Source organism: Metopolophium dirhodum, chromosome 1 (assembly GCF_019925205.1).
Source record: "Metopolophium dirhodum isolate CAU chromosome 1, ASM1992520v1, whole genome shotgun sequence".
Classification (NCBI taxonomy): domain Eukaryota; kingdom Metazoa; phylum Arthropoda; class Insecta; order Hemiptera; family Aphididae; genus Metopolophium; species Metopolophium dirhodum.
In genome coordinates this window covers 144,829,480-144,846,755 of record NC_083560.1, presented here as the reverse complement: position 1 = coordinate 144,846,755, position 17,276 = coordinate 144,829,480, and the positions used below count along the sequence as shown (strand labels likewise).

General features: G+C 27.6%; 2 protein-coding genes across 2 annotated transcripts; both read right to left on the bottom strand.

Moving 5' to 3' along the window:
- Nucleotides 1-14,834: 14,834 nt before the first annotated feature.
- LOC132933793 (uncharacterized) lies at nucleotides 14,835-15,536 on the bottom strand. The gene is made up of 3 exons (XM_061000071.1): nucleotides 15,359-15,536; nucleotides 15,135-15,279; nucleotides 14,835-14,985 (listed from the first exon to the last, which is right to left on the bottom strand). The coding sequence occupies exons 1-3, from the start codon at nucleotides 15,534-15,536 to the stop codon at nucleotides 14,835-14,837; spliced, it is 474 nt and encodes a 157-aa protein (XP_060856054.1).
- Nucleotides 15,537-16,691: 1,155 nt separating this feature from the next.
- On the bottom strand, nucleotides 16,692-17,276 carry LOC132933116 (zinc finger MYM-type protein 1-like). Its single transcript, XM_060999443.1, has one exon. It carries the CDS (start codon nucleotides 17,274-17,276, stop codon nucleotides 16,692-16,694), a length of 585 nt encoding a protein of 194 aa, XP_060855426.1.

Below are 17,276 nucleotides of genomic sequence, written 5' to 3'. Positions count from 1 at the left end.
TTTTTTGCACTCAATAGTTGAAGCATATTTCTTAACCAGAGCGAGCAATGTTTTCTCTTCTTTATATGAGAAGTTAGTGGCTCTTTTTTTAGTTGGAGTCATTTTTAAATGAATCTAATGTATTACAAAATAATATGCTATTAGTATGAAATAAAAAAGATTAAATAAATGAATAAAACTTTATTTCAAACCATAAAAGATTAATAATATTATTCTGAATCTGAAATTCTGCATTAATGTTATTATGCTATCATTTTTAAACAAGAGTGATAATGCACTGATAATAATAATATTGATCTAGTGTAGTTGTCCCAACGTTCATAGAATCCACCGACCGCTCTGATAAACCTAGTTTAACTATCCGTAGTTTAAACTACCATTGAACAACATAGCAAATTTTAAACTCAGTTTATTTTTTAAACCAAGTTTAGATAATCTCTAGTTTAAACTAGACTGGTACAACTGGCCCTAAAAGTCATAGATTCGGGAGCATACTACTTGCGTCCGAAATTATTATCAGTGGGTGAGTTGCGTCCCGCAAAAAAAAAGATTCAAAAAGGTCATAGCGTATTTGCGTCCCGGTATACCTTACCTTTTTCTATGACCGATATAATATAATCGATATAAAAATGTACATTTATGATACAAATTTAATACAAATAAAAATGGTTATAATAAATTATCAGTTCAATTCAATTGCAATAATAATAATACAAAAATTCATGTTATACATTTTGTCATAATAAATATAGTATAATACAATAAAAAATAATAAAAAAATCATATGTTATGAATTATTATATTGGTTGAAATTTAAATGAAACGTTAATTACAAAATTTAATGGTTAAATATCATTTTTTTTTAAACTTTCAATTTGTTTATTTAAGTTATCTAATTTTAAATGTTTTTTTTTTCTATAATCTTTCTTGTTAGTATTAACGCTATTAATTAAGACATATGTATTAATCTGGAATGATTTTAAGACTTCAATGAATTGAAAAATATGTGGATGACTAGAGTAAAAATATGAATTAAATTTCGAGTGAAAAACTTCACATGCATTTGTTGTTCTTTTTATACTATTTGAACATTCAGACCAAACATGAGGAGGGAATTTAGAATTTTCAGAAATATAGTTATCTAATATATAGTCTGTAAATTCTTCACAACCAGTCGGAACAATAGCCATGAGCTCAAACACAAACACATCACTCACCATTTCAGGAGGTAAAAAAGGTAGTCCAAAAAAGCTCTTTAAAAATTTACCGATTTCTGTAGAAGTTCTGAAATCATTAGTTAAACCAATAGCTTGAATTTTTCGCCACCTATAGAAATTACGTATTAATTAATTATTAAAGTAGAATTTTATTTATTATTACTAATTTCATGTGATACTAATTTATAGTATTAAGTCTTACCAGGATTGGGCCAAGTGAAAGCGACATCCTTTAACTTTAGATTCTGTCCAAATTTTTTGAATTGTAGTATGTATTGAAATTTCTGAGTCAGCAAATACAGTGTCTGGTGAAAATATAAACCCTTGCTTTGCACGCTCTTCCCTTAGGTGCGTAAATGCTTCAATATATGTTTGAGTTTCTTTATCGGGAAGTAAAAAAAATACTAATGGTATATAATGATCATTAATGAGTCCATGAATTGTGAACATTTGTAAAAATGTTTTGCACAGTATTGAAACGTGCTATCGACGTAAATTGTTTTCAATATTATCAACACACTAATATTTTTATCACAAGAAAATAATATGATATTATTTTCCCGGTCATTGACTAGGAGAAAATTTTCATTTTCAGCTGTAAGTACAGGGTGCTCTTGTAATACGTTGTGTACATCTTCTATATTCATTGGAATTTTTTGTAGGATCGATCTACGAGCGTTATAAATGTTTTTCCGAACTAAATTTATATCATTAATTGTACATTGAATAGCATCACCAGCACTAAGTTCTGCACAAATAATTTTCGATGGTCTTGTGCTAAGATCCGATAGGCTTTTTCGTTTTGCAGAATTACTTAATTTTTGTCGATTGAGGTGAGTGATGTCGTCTGGAGCATGATAAGGCGTATATGAGGTTGGATTACTTATTACATTTTGATGAACGTCTACTTTCATATAGCTTTTGCATTTTTTATTCGTACACTTCCATCGAAAATTGTTATTGCTTAACATTTTATGATACCTGAACTTGTAACCATCAATTATTTTAAAACCATTATTCGTGACCAATTTAGAACTACACATTTCTTCCATAGCTTAAAAATTCGTATTTTATTAAATTAACTTATTTTTTTTTTTAATTTGATGAGTGGTAATTGCACAACTATTGGTCTAATAACACGAATCGACCGAATCATACTGAATAAAAGTAAAATGTGAAAATATAATGCGAGTAAAATACAAAAGATTATCGACGTAATTGTTATATCTTATCGAATCTAACAACCAACAAGATGTATTATGTATACATGTTCCCATACCTTCTTCACATAAAATAATACCCACATAAGTTATTAATGTAATATACTATCATAAAGTACCTATCATAGATAAATTGTATCTATATTGTAAGTAAGTAACGCACGAACTCACACACATGTATACATTGTATATTATGTTACGGACAAAGTGGGGTAGTCGGGCATTGTGCACAGTGCCCATCAGTTTCGGGTAAAGTATTCAGTTAGTAATAATTGTTTACTATGACCGGTCATTCTATAACAATGTCTGGGCAATTTGGATTGTCCGACATACTTTTGGTCAATGTAAAAATTTACCGTATAATATATGTCGGTACCGCGGAGACGACCTAAGGACGATACCGCGTCGTCTCGTAATTAAGATATTATATACCTAACTCACAATGACAAAATATAACGATTATTAACAATACAAAGATAAAATATAAATATGATAGAAAAATAACAGACGACGCATATGAGTGTATGTGTGGCAGGTGTGTGATAGGTGCACGTCTCATATCACTGATGATCGATCAGACTCTGGGTGCAAACACTCCTTTAGCTATCTTATCGACCACCTATCTTTATTATTACTCTGTTATAATTTGGAAAGTTTTGGTATGATGTGGTATTATATGGTATTTGTCTAAAATTATTTGAGCAATACTCCAGTACTGCAGATATACTGTGTAGTGTGTTCAGTGTTCAGTGTTGTTCAGTGACGTTTGTAATATTGTATTAATTTTTTTTCCGCAACTTTTACCATGAAATCCGAATTTAATAGACGTTTAAAGTTATTATACAGTGAAAAAAATGCCAATTGTACATTTTTTAAGTAAAATAAAATATATGGAACTAATAACTAAAATTAAAGAAATAAAAACAAAAACCACGGCTAAAACAGGTACAGAATATAAAGCTTTAAAAAAATATGATGTTATGATGGTAGGTGAAGTTGAAAAATTGGTGGTGCCATTATTGCCTACTTCTAATTCAATTAAATATTATGTTTATAATGAAGAAATATTTGAAATTATTAACGAAATTCATTTAAATATTGGACACGGAGGGCGTAATAGAATGATATATGAAATAAATTTGAAATATAAAAATATTACTAGGGAAATTATAATGTTATATCTAAATTTGTGTATAACATGTCAAAAAAAAGGAAGTACTATAAAAAAAGGTTTAGTTGTACGACCAATCCTCTCCTCAGAAATGAATTCGCGTTGCCAGGTCGACTTGATCGACATGCAAGCTCAGCCCGATAAAAACTTTAAATTTATTTTGGTCTATCAAGATCACTTAACTAAATTTGTTTTACTGCGTACATTAACCCATAAACGCGCGGAAAATGTTGCTTGCGTTCTATTGGACATTTTTACTACATTTGGTGCACCTTCAATACTCCATAGCGACAACGGTCGAGAATTTGTTAGTACGATTATTAGCGACTTATGTAATATGTGGCCTGAACTTAAAATAGTTCACGGAAAACTACGACATTCCCAAAGCCAAGGGTCCGTCAAAAGAGCAAATCAAGACATTGAAAATATGATAGCTACTTGGCTCCAGGACAATAATACGAGAAGATGGAGTGAGGGGCTGAAATTTATTCAATTCATGAAAAACCGATGTTTACATCATGGGATTAAATGTTCACCATACGAGGCTATGTTTGGTACAAAAGCTAAAGTTGGACTAGCCACTTCATCACTTCCAAAAAATATTTCATCTATATTGAAGACAGAAGAAGACTTAGAAGAAGCTTTAAAAAAAAGTACGTATACTTATAATATTATAATAAATTTTACTATTAAATGGATGTATTAAATTTAAAGGAATTTTGGCTGTCCTACGTATAAATAATATTTCGATAAATATAATATGTAGGTATTACCAATTAAAAAATATATATTTTTAGCTGTCGTATGCCCGATTGGTAATGAACATGTCAATATTAATGATGAAGTGCACGAAGTTCAAGACAAAAGTATGTCAAATATTTATTCATCTAAAACATTTTATTAATATTGTTTATTAATATTTTTTAGCGGTGACGAACGATGACATTTCCGAAGGTGATGATTATGACAATAAAAGTGATGGAAGTGATATAGAATTAAGGGGGCTGGAGCAGGTACAAATTATCACGTAAAACAGGCCAAAAGCTAGACAAAACTGTGGGACTTGGGTTTGACGGATTTTAATTTTGAAAACCAATTGAAAATCTTCAACAACTCTTCTAAAGCATGGCCGTGGAAATTTATCATTATTACAAAAAATAATGGCGTACTTAAATATATAAAATACAAAAATTCTTATTTTTTTAAATTGTCAATATTTTATCGAAGAATTTTTATTAAGAAAATCCCCTCGACCATTCCCTTACTGACATAATGACTAATTAATATCCATTTTCAAAATAAAAATCCGTCTAATCCAACTCCCACAATTTTGTCTAGCTTTTTGGCATTTTTGTCATTTAAATAGTGTGGTGTTTATTTGACAAAATCTATAGCATTGACATGTGCCTGCGAGTGCGGAAATGTATCGGATCGGCGAATTTGGCGGTAGGTACTAATTGAAAATAAACTGCCATCATATTCCTGGAATATAATGTAAGATAAGAAAACGTGCGCCGGCGGCGGCGGCGGTGGGCACAATATAATAATAATTAATATCGTCTGGCTCAACTGTTTCGGTCCGCCACCGGTCGTTGGTACTTATTATTCTACGGGGAGTAAAAGTAATATTCTAATTTTGATTTTCGAATTTCGAATTTCGATTAGTCAGACGTCTGCTGTTGTTTGAAACTAATGCGCAGTCCTTATAGTGAGAGATTTTTTTTGTGAAATAAATATTTGACATCTTCGATACTATAGACAGTAAAAAAGACTGGCGTTATGGAAAAAAAAATAAAACTCTTTTATCCAAAAGAAAGAAGAACAAAGGAAATATTAACTCCCTAAATAGATTTAAAAAAGTAAGTATAAAATATATTACAAATCTATTGTATTAATTAACTATTGGATGATATTATAATCATACTGAAAATTCTAAATATTAATTCAAAATATATGGTGATATTTGTATTTGGATTTTATATTTGAGTAATTAAATATTGATATAACTCCTGAGATGATGAACATGCTCTAATAATATTAGTTAATTCAGTTTTAGTATGTATTGATTTTACTATGTTGTGTGTTTTTTTTTTATAAATGAAAATTAAATTTTATTCGTTGGGTAAAAAAGCTTCAAAATTTGATACAAGACTTCTAATATATTGTCACAATAGTAGTTAAAAAATATTAAAAATACATAGTCATAATTTTTTTTAATAAGTATTGAAAGGTCAAATTTTGACAAAATACGTAAAAATCACGAAAATTTGCAATTTATTTTGAGTTAGAAATTCATAAAAATTTTTCTTTTAAACCTAAGGTTTGAAAATTCTATACGAAATTCTTCATGAGTTTGTCTACTTAGAGTATAGAAAATGTCAGTATAAACAGTCAGTGAAAATTGAATGTAACTACGATAATTTTTTAGTCTTACACCGACACCCAAAATCGATTTTTCGTAAAAATTACCGTTTTTCCTTATTTTATTTTTTATTTTTTCTGGCGCTTTTGAAAACTACTGGAAAATTGAGATATTGACCTCTCAAATGCACCAATTATTACTTTAGGACATGTTTTACCTATTTCTCGTATCATGACTAAACAATTGACCTCATTGAATATAAGTACTACCTACATAGTAGTATAAAGTAGGTAGGTACTACGTACGTAATATACATTTTCATTACAGTGCAATGCAAATGTAATTTAATTTGTAACTAATTTTTTTATTTAAACATTTTTTTGCACAGTATATAACAAATATAACTTCGTTTTTAATAATAATTTAAATTTATTTAATAATGAATTTTTTGAAAGGCTTTTTTTTATACTTTTACCGCATTTTTTAGAGTTTTTAGGTCATAAACGCATTTTTTTTAAAGAGATTTTTTTTATATTTTTAGAGCATTTAAATCTGAGCCCTATTTATTTCTTATACAGACATAGCCTAATAGTAAAATAAATAGGTAAAAATTGGTAATACAAATTGGCCGACAAACCGTCTTCGCTCAGAATTGTTTTAATATACAATGATATTATATCATTGAATTAAAATTGAATACCTTTCACTAAAATAACTAACTTATAACCTACTGTACAGCAGAACTATAGCCACGTATCGACATTTTTTATTCAATCAATATTTTATAAAGTTATAAATTGTTGTAGGTAAATTGTATTGGTCAAACGCCATCAACTTCTTCGAATACAACAAATTCACAAATTATACCGGAAGATAATTCCCAAAATAATGTGACATCAGTACTCTTAACTCCTCAAAAACAGCATGAAAATGACGAGTTGTGTAATGATGACCAATGGGCAAAATTAGAGGGCAGACGTATTGTAGATCTCAAACATATTTTTCAATCTTTACAGTCTATACAACACTTGGGATTTGATTGTTCATTTAGAGATTTAGAGTTTGTGAGAGAAAATAGAAAGGGATACTACAGTACATTTCAGTTTAATTGTAAAGTGTGTGGTTTAAAAGAACAAATAGATAGTGAAAATGTTAAAGGCGAAAATGTTAACATTAACATGGCAATAGTAAGTGCTACTGTAAATGCTGGTCAAGGGTACAGCCAACTCGACGAATTTTCTGCAACATTAAATATGCCAAATATGTCCAACCGATTATATCAAGAACTTCATTCGAAAATTTTTATGTATGTTCATGACATAGCCTGGAAAGAAATGGAATTAGCAGGGCAAGAAGAAAAAAGATAAGCGATCGAAAAAAAATGCCCAGCAAGTGCCAAAGATATGACTCCAGAAGAAGGAATAAATAGTAAAAAAATAAAGAGTTGTAAAATATTAGATGACAAATTGCATTTGAAAAGAACAGATAATTACTATTATCAAGTGCAGGGTCAACTTCACATTACTCGCAGAATGTATTCTTATTTTTGTATTTGGACACCGAAAGGTATATAAGATATTTATTTACTAATTTATATAAATTACTTTATACTACTTAATTATATTTATTATTTTATAGGATTTTTATTCGAGATAATTAAAAGAGACGATTGTTTTTGGAATGAAAAAATGGCAACTCAATAATAATATCCTAGCTCCACGATGGATGTGACAGAAACGTTCGAATACTTCAACGCAGAGTGTATTACAATATATTATTATTATTAATATATTTAATAAATATTGATCGATTTAACTATCTCGAGTTTTATCTATCCCGGGGCGGAGCGGCGTCAAGGAAAGCGGACGGCCGATATTGCCGCCGTCGCGTAAGTATTACCATCCCACATGGAAAATATATATTGCCAAAATATTTCACAAGTATTTTACTTAAAATCTTAATATTATCAGAAAATTGTATTAACGTTTTCATATGATTTTAAAATTTTGTCAAAATATTTTCACATCACATTACTGTAGAAGATAAAATATTGTAATTAAATTGTTTCACAATATATTTTAAATATTTTATCTAAATATTTACACATTAAGACTTATGAATATTTCGAACATATTTGAGTGAAATATTTACTCATTATTGGCTTTTAAAAATTATATATATATTTGAGCAAACACCTTTTCAAAATATTTTCAATATTTACATATTCTATCATACACATAATATATATAAAAATACATACATAAAATGTATAGGATAAACCATTTTCCAAAACATTAAATGTATTTACTTTATTTATTATACATATAATATAGGTTAGGTATTATAATCTCATGTAAGTATGTAACAATGCAGGGTATAATCAAGTTTAATAAAGATAAAAACCAATATTATATTGAACTTATATAATATATATTACTCACTTTGTTATTATAATTATAGTAAAAATCAACTTTTTTATTTTAGAAAATATAATAATTAAAAAAAAAAAATTCAAAACCTACACAATAGCAAAAACTTTGAAAAAAATCATATTAAAAATAAAAATTAATATTTCTAACTTATTATAATATTCATTACTATTACTAGTAATAATATTTTATAAATTATGCAACTTTGGAGACCTTTGCAAAACAATTTAGTACAATAAACTTATATTATTCAAAACCTACACAATGGCAAAAACTTTGCAAAAAATCATATTAAAAATAAAAATTAATATTTCTAACTTATTATAATATTCATTACTATTACTAGTAATAATATTTTATAAATTATGCAACTTTGCAGACCTTTGCAAAATAATTTAGTACAATGAACTTATATTATTAACAACTTTTTTAAAAAAAAAAAAAATATTTTAATGAACTTTAACAACTGTTTGTATTGAGTGAATTATGCTTTTCGCCTTGGTCAGGTAGTGCAATTTTTTTCAGTCGTGGAGTAGCCTACGCCATCCAATTTTTGAGAGGCTTTTCAATTTCAAAATCAGTGGAATTGGAAAATTTTTTCATTTTTCTGATTGACTCTAAACATGTTAAAAATCAATATATTATTATTAGCAAATAAATAATTATAGTCAGATCTAAAGTGTAGGTGATTGCAATGATATATAATACAAAAGGTACAATATTGCAGGGCATCTATTAAATCACCAAAAAGGTTCCCAATAAGATCAAAGTTAAACTGCAGTTATCAGCACTCTTTAGGCCAAGAAAAACTTTCTGTAGTTATTTGTTAAAATGAGAGTAAATATCAATAATTAAATTGTTTTGAAAAAATAAATTATATATGTTTTTCAATGATTAGCTGGTTACATATTCCAATTACATTTATATTCATTTAGTGTGATGTATTGTGTACATTATTCCTATTATAATTATTTAATAAATTTAATTACCAAATATGACTTTGCAAGTTTTTAGTGTTGAAAAATTATTTTTTCCTTTAAATCCGATGTAAGAAAATTCACTGAGAAATGAATCAGTGAAAAGAGTTTTCATAACTTTCCTCACTGTCTCAGGTATAGTTTGTCCCATCAAACGGCTTAACTGTTTAATCTATAAATATGTCATTGTTAATCTTGTTGCATGACTACGTCATAATAAATGTAATATATATATAAATAATTTATTTTAACATAGATTTCTTGAACCATTCATCATCGGTTAACTTTTGTTCCATAATATTCAGGTCCGCTTCATTGTCAATACACATTATATCAAAATCATTTAATTCATCTAAAGAAGCATTGTTTTTAACTTGTGAATTACATAAATGTTCATACATCTTTTCTTGCATATTGATGACTATATCTAATCGATCTTGCATATTTTTCATTTCATGTTTTAATGTTATAATATTTCGGTTTACAATCTTATAAGAAAAAGCTAAAAAATTTTAAAATATAACTGTTATTTTACAATGTATGATTTTATATTATATTAGGTAAACTACCTAGTGCTTGACTTGGAAAAATTAAAGTAGAGAGAATGTTTACTTTTAAAAAAACAGTATCCCCATCACTTGTTAAACATTAATGAGAAGTTGGGTCTCTGCCCCCACACTGCCTAAAACCCCTCTTTAAATTATATAAAAACTATATAATATACCTTTATAAAAAATTAAAAAAAAAAATTTTTAGTTAATATAAGACAGGTAATTACTGAAGGTGCCTATAAATATATTATTATATTATTGTTATAAATAATAACAAACTCAAACAGATAGTAAAAGTTAATAAATTAATAGTTTATTAATAATTAGTTAATATTAGTCGAATCTCGATAACACAATTTTTTTTTTGTCCCTAGGAAATTAAAAGTATGTAAATAAAGTTATATGTAACTCGAAAAATATATACGTCAAATTAATTTTTATCTCCCTTGACATTCGAGTTACCAAGACTCTAGTGTAATTAGTTTAATGAATAATCCATAAGACAAATATTATGATGGTACCTATAGCAGGTATCTCGCCTATTTTGATAAAAATACAAAATGATGAAGTGTCCTGTATGTTCCCCTAAAAAATAATAGAAGAAGTACGCTAACATTTTTGAAAAATTAGTTGGGGTACTCTGTCCCTTTGCGCCCTTTCCCCAATAAGCAAACACTGATATTACCACAATTTATTATAGTATTATAGCCAAAGTTGGTATATTATTACATAATATTCAACTAGTCATGTTTACCGTTTTTATCACTTTCACTGTGCACTGCTACTGGTTTCATAATTGGTGTTGATGTTGGTGTTGTATATTGGTGTACATCAGAAGTTAATTTTATTTTTTTAGTCGATGACGGATTATTATCGTGAAGGGAGACTTGGTTTTCATCAAATTCATTTAAGTTTATATCTTTATTACTTGCAGATGTATTCAACCAATTGTCAGGTGTATGATTTATTCCATTATCATTAAGTTCCAATCCTCCATCTAAGTCTAAACGTATAATAAATAATAATTTTACTAATATAGGTACTTTTACAAGCATGTATTTAAATAATGTAAAGCAATAGTTACCATTAAATAATGAACCAAAATCAGGGAAAGTTGGTCCATTATTATTTTCTTCAGTAATAACACATACAGATGATGACTTTTCAGATCTATTTGGAGGAAACAAACTGGTTTTAAATTTTGGCTTTTCTTTATAGCTTTCATTTTCAGTACTGGATAAATCAGATGTTTGTTGTGCTTTAGAAGCTTTCTTTCGAGCTATATTAATATCATCTAAAAGTATATTTAAAAACAAAATTAAGCATTAGAGGTACCTACTTTAATTGATTCTTAATTATCATTATATAACCAATATAATTACCAAAAGGATTTTTGCTTAAAATTCTTGCATCATAATAGCGAAATTCATCTGAGCGTTCATCAGGATCAATACATTTTTCTATGTAACTACTTATGTTGGCTCTCTTTTTTGGCCAGGCACATGATCCCTTATTATTGTACCAGATATTTGGGACACATTCAACAGACATATCTGCATTAAAATAAACAACGATCCACATGGTTCTGAAAAAAATATGGACATTTAGCTATTATTCTAATAAATATTATTAACATTATGAATTTCTAAATAAATTTTAGAATTACCTACTATTTATATTCCAGCTAGTTATAAGTAAATTATATTGGTCCAAACTTATATTTACAATTGGTATATATTATTTTATTATTATAATATAATTATATGCTTTTCTTAAAATTATAGGTATTATATTACAGATATTTACAGTTAAATTTTAATTTTATAAATTAATCATGATGAAGAATTGGTATAGCTATCATTGTATTTTTGAAATCAAACATAATCATTTTTCTTTTAATATCAGACATTTTCCATTGTTTTTCAATGTCAGACAAATTTTGAACTATATAAATATCTAATTTAGATGATTTTAATGGCATAGTAAAAAGCTCTTTTTTTTCAATAAATGTTTTACCAACAATTATAGAACATTTTTCAGCAATTGATTTTTTTAAATCTGTTATTTGAACAATTTCATCATCTTTAGTAAGAACATAACAATCTGGTTTTTTAGTTTTAAATTGTAATTTTTTAGTATTGTTAATTTCTAAAATTTCATTATTGTTACAATATTCAGTGTATCGTCGAACTACCCGTTGTAATGGTTTGTCGTGTTGTAATGTTTGCGGATCATTTTTTTTAGTACTTTCATAAAGTTTTCAAAGGGAAATGTACTACACACATTGAGGGAGCCATGTCTTTCATAATCGTCACATAAATGCAATAACCCATGTACATTTTGTGATACATATTTAACACCATATATGTATTGAAAGGATTCTACAAAATATTTTAGAAGTTCACGAGTAAAATTTAAATAATGATGATTATTTTCACATAATAGAATTCTCATTGATATACAAAGAGCTAAAAAATTGTTATAACTATCGTTGGGTAAAATATCTTTCAGTACAATGATTCCAGTGTAAAGAATAAATTGACGAAATTCTGTGGCTTTCCACCTTAAAACTTCTTTTACAGGCCTAGGTTTTCGAGCAAAATCACACGTTATACTGCCTTTAACTTTTAAAATCCCATTGGTAATTTGTTGAATCTGCCGACTCGACAAACGACCATTCGATTTGTTTTTACCTAATCCTAACCAAAGAACAAGTAATTTTTTAGTAATTCCAAGGCATACTAAGTGCATATAATCCATCGAAAATAGTTTCACAATATCTGTATCCGGTATTAGTGCAAGACATGATATTGTAGGATGTGTATGGTGTTCTTCATCCTTCATACAAATATAATCGGCATGATATCTTTCAGTATTGCCATTACTATTATACGGAAAACAAACACTTGAAAAATACTCTCCTTCGTGAGTACATCTAGGGCATGAAAAATATCCAGAATGAGTTTTAATTCTCATAATAAAGGATTTTGCCGGCGAATCACAACATATGACATTAATAGAAATTTTTTTTTTCACATTATTTATCATAACTCCATTTTGAGTTAAATCTAAAATTTCTTCAATTAAATCTTTAAGGAATATATTGCTATCTTTAGGCTTTTCATATCCATGATAAATCCCGACGATAAATACATGCTTACTATAAGGCTGAATATAAGCTAAAATTGGCCAAAAACAACTACCACTACTTTTGGATATTGGGAGGCCATCAATTCCTAATGAAATTTTTATAAGACTGTCAGAAAAATTAACAATTGATTTAAATCGCTTAATACCGAAAGCTAAACCAAAATGGTAGTACATACCAGGCTCTACTTGACGTATGTTAATTACTTTAGATGATCCTAAGCCCATCAATGTTTTACAACTTTTGGGGAGGAAATCTAAATCAAAATCATTTTTCAAAACATTAAGAAGCCCATCAACTGCAGTCTGAGGAACATTATAATTTACTGCCCAGTGACAAAGTTTATTTTTTATAAATTCTTCTAGTCTTTTTTTTTCAATAATTGGTACAATTTCCTCTTTATCACTAGATACAATAAAATTGAATTCTGAAAGATTCTTATTTAATTCGTTTCTACTTGGATCACTTTGATCACTTTCAGACTTATCAGACTTATAACTGTTATAACTGTTAAAATTAATATTTTTATTTTCAATTAATTTGTCAGATTCCTTCAGTGGCGAGAAAACTAAATTAGTATCATCTGTATCATAATCAGTAGATTCTAAACCTTGTAATTCAATTTGTATTTTCCTTCGTTTATTACTATAGCTAGCCATAGTGAAAATTAAAATTATTATTATAATTTATAATACCTGTAATAAAAAAAAGAAATCTACTTTTAATTTATTTAAAATGTATTTAATTTATTTAAGTCTATGTATTATCGTAGCAACTATTCAAATATGTGAATAAATAAAATATAAGTTATAAGTACAGATTTAATTTAAATGAAAAAAATAATATAAAATGAACAATTAATACAATTTATAAAATAACAAACTAGATAATATATATCATATAATATATACCTATATTGTTATATTGAAATAATTTTCTACTTTCATCACTATATATTTTATTTTAATTTCAGCGCTACACATCACATGGCATATTATAATATTATATATAGGTACCTACTTTTTTATCAATAAAATGTTAAGGAACCAAAGTAGTGACACAATTTTTTTTCATCCATCAAAAATCTTAATATTATTTATGGACTTCTGTTAAAACATAATATACTTATGCTGGGTTGCATAAAATTTTTTTAAATTTAATGGTTCACTAAAAATGTAATGGACCAATAATGGGCCACTAAATCTTGTTTAAGGGACCATTAGCTCACTATTGATTCATTAAATGTTTTGTGCAACCCGGAATTAGAATATTTATTAAAGGTAATAATAAAAGAATAAAATAGGCAAAGAAACTTTTTACAGCTATGGTAATAAATTCATAAATTCACATCATTTAAATATTAAATAAGAAATTATCTTTAATATAGTAGGTACATATTATGTATAACTAATATAAAATTCTTTTATAAATAGGTCTAAGTATCAAGTGCTATATTAAAAAAATAATAAAAGTTTTGCTAATGTTGATAGATGTAAGATATGCACCTATACCTATAACTATGCTGGTATGATTTCAAATTCAATTTTTTAATTATTATCAGATCTGTAGCTAGGGTACATCAAGCAAGCCAATGAAATGGAAAAATGAAATTAATAGTCATCAAAATCAGTGGCGTACCTGTGAATCATTTTTTTTGGGGGGGGGGGGGGGGGGGCATAATGAATAACACAATTTTTTTATGGTTATAATATAATCTGAAACTTTATTATAAATTATTGTTAAATACTTAAAACATGAATCATATAACAAAATCTAAATTTCTTTTTTTACTGCCAGCAAATAAATTAATAACTTCGTCAACTTCAACTGTTCTATGCCTATGAATATTAAGCAAAGCTAATCCAACCAAGCGTTCTTCACCCATGTTTGACCTTAACCAAGTTTTTAATCTAAGTTTAAAAGAACAAAGCAATTTTATTTTTAAGCAATTTATTTAAAATAAAATATAATCATGCATGATGCAAAAGCATATAAATAAATCTACAAAAGTTATATTATTAATAATATTCATGAAATATTGAAATAAGTAAAATCAAACCTTCTTAATGTTGAGAAACTACGCTCAGCAGAAGCTACAGAAACAGGCAAGCAAGCAATAATATGTAGTATTTTTTTAATATTTGGGTATAATATTTCATTACACTGGTCCATAGATGCTAATGCATCATTAAGAACAATTCCATCTGTACATAAAAATAACACAATTTTTTTTCAATACATTTGTAGTAAGTAATGTTAGACCCTAAAATATAATTACATTACCTTCACTTTTTATTCTGTTCCATTTTTCTTTCCACAGTTCTATTTCAGATTTCAATTGGGACTCTTCTAATGCTTCATCATCAAATTTATAATGTGTTATTATAGTTTCTGTGACTGTTTCAATCATCTTGTCATCAATATGAATAATATGTTTTGGAATAAGTTGAATTAATATCATTATTGTCTTGTTTTTTTTGTTTAAAAATCTTGATTTTAAGTCTTCTAATACATTGTCTAATAACGGTATAAATGCAGATACTCAGTAATATTTTTCGGTACTCTTAGATTGGTGATTAGAGCGATTAGTTTGGTGTTTAGATAGTCTTGGAGTTTTTATTTCAATGTCAAGATCTTTCATCAATAAACTGCTGTCTTCGAATAGTTTTTGAAAAACTTTTTCACACTGTGTACGTTTATTTTCCAAAATACTAATTACATCTTGGATACAATCAAATGCAGCTAAAACATCATTATCTGTTCCCTGAAGTATTTTACTAACTGGAGCTGTGACACCAAGCAAGTTGGATAATATTTCAATTGAAATAATAAACTCACAAGTGCACATAGCTGTTAATAATGTTCTTGCTTTAGATGAAGAATCTTGTTCACTCCATTCGGAAATATTGGTCAAAGCTTCTATAATTTGAGGTATTGATGATTTAAAAATCATTATACTGTCATGGCGTTCTACCCATCTTGTTTCACAAAGACTTTTTAGATGAGGCTTGCCATTTAAAACAGTTTTTAGTACAAAGTTTCTTTTGGACGACATATTAAAAAACGAGATTATTTCTTTTAAAAGACCAACATTATTTCTTATACATTGTGCGGTCGATGATTTAGAAATAGCTAAATTTAAGGCATGGTTAGCACAAGGACAGTGAACAGCATTCTTCGCGATCGATTGAATAGTTTTAACAGCTCCTCGGATTGATGACACCATAACTGAACATCCATCTGTACCCACCCCAATGCAGTATTTCGGGTTTAAAGAAAATTCTTTTAATATTTTAATTACAGTATTACCCAAAATTTCACCAGTAAGTTTAGGTTCATACATGGTATTGCCAGCGTCTTCTTCAATACTATATATATATGCATGACAGTTAATAAATGAAATAAAATTTTCTTGCACTATACCATTATTAATATATCGCAATATAAGAGACATCTGAGAGACATGACTGATATCAGTTGTTTCATCAAATAACAAACTATAAAATTTAGAATCTTTTACCTCTTTTAAAATTTGTAGTGTAATAATTTGTTTACAACATTTAATCAGGTCATTTTGAACCCCAGGACTAATATATGTTGATTTAGACTTAGATGTTTAATGTTTTTCTAATGTAGAGTCGCCACTATGTACTCTATACTTGAGTAGCTCACGAAAATTGCCTGTATTTACAATGGATTCATTATTATCTACAATATTTCCCTTTTCACGGTGGCCTCTAAACGGAATATTCTGACGGCCGAGGAATAAAATTGATTCGATAATCGGTGTAAGTCTTTTTCGGTTTTCTATTACTTGACTCAGCCTTTCATTATTTATTAAATTAATAACTTCTTTTTGGGGGTTATAAAGAGTTTTCAAAAAGTCATCCGCGATTTGAATAGCAGTAATATGATATTTATTATTGCTATGTACTTCCAAGTCTCCATCCTTCCCAGTTAAATTTGAAAATTTAGTTACAGGTTCAATGATAAATTTTTTCAAAGTTATCGTGTTATACCTTCCTCCTTTATTGCTAAATAAAACACAATATTTGCAGAACAAACCGGACTTGACATGAGAATAAATTAGCCATTTGTTTTGTTCAAAATAACTTTTTCTTAATGATCTTTTCACGCTTTTACCATTTCTAATATTCATAGTAAATGGATATATAAAGTCATCAGGAGGTAAATTATCCAT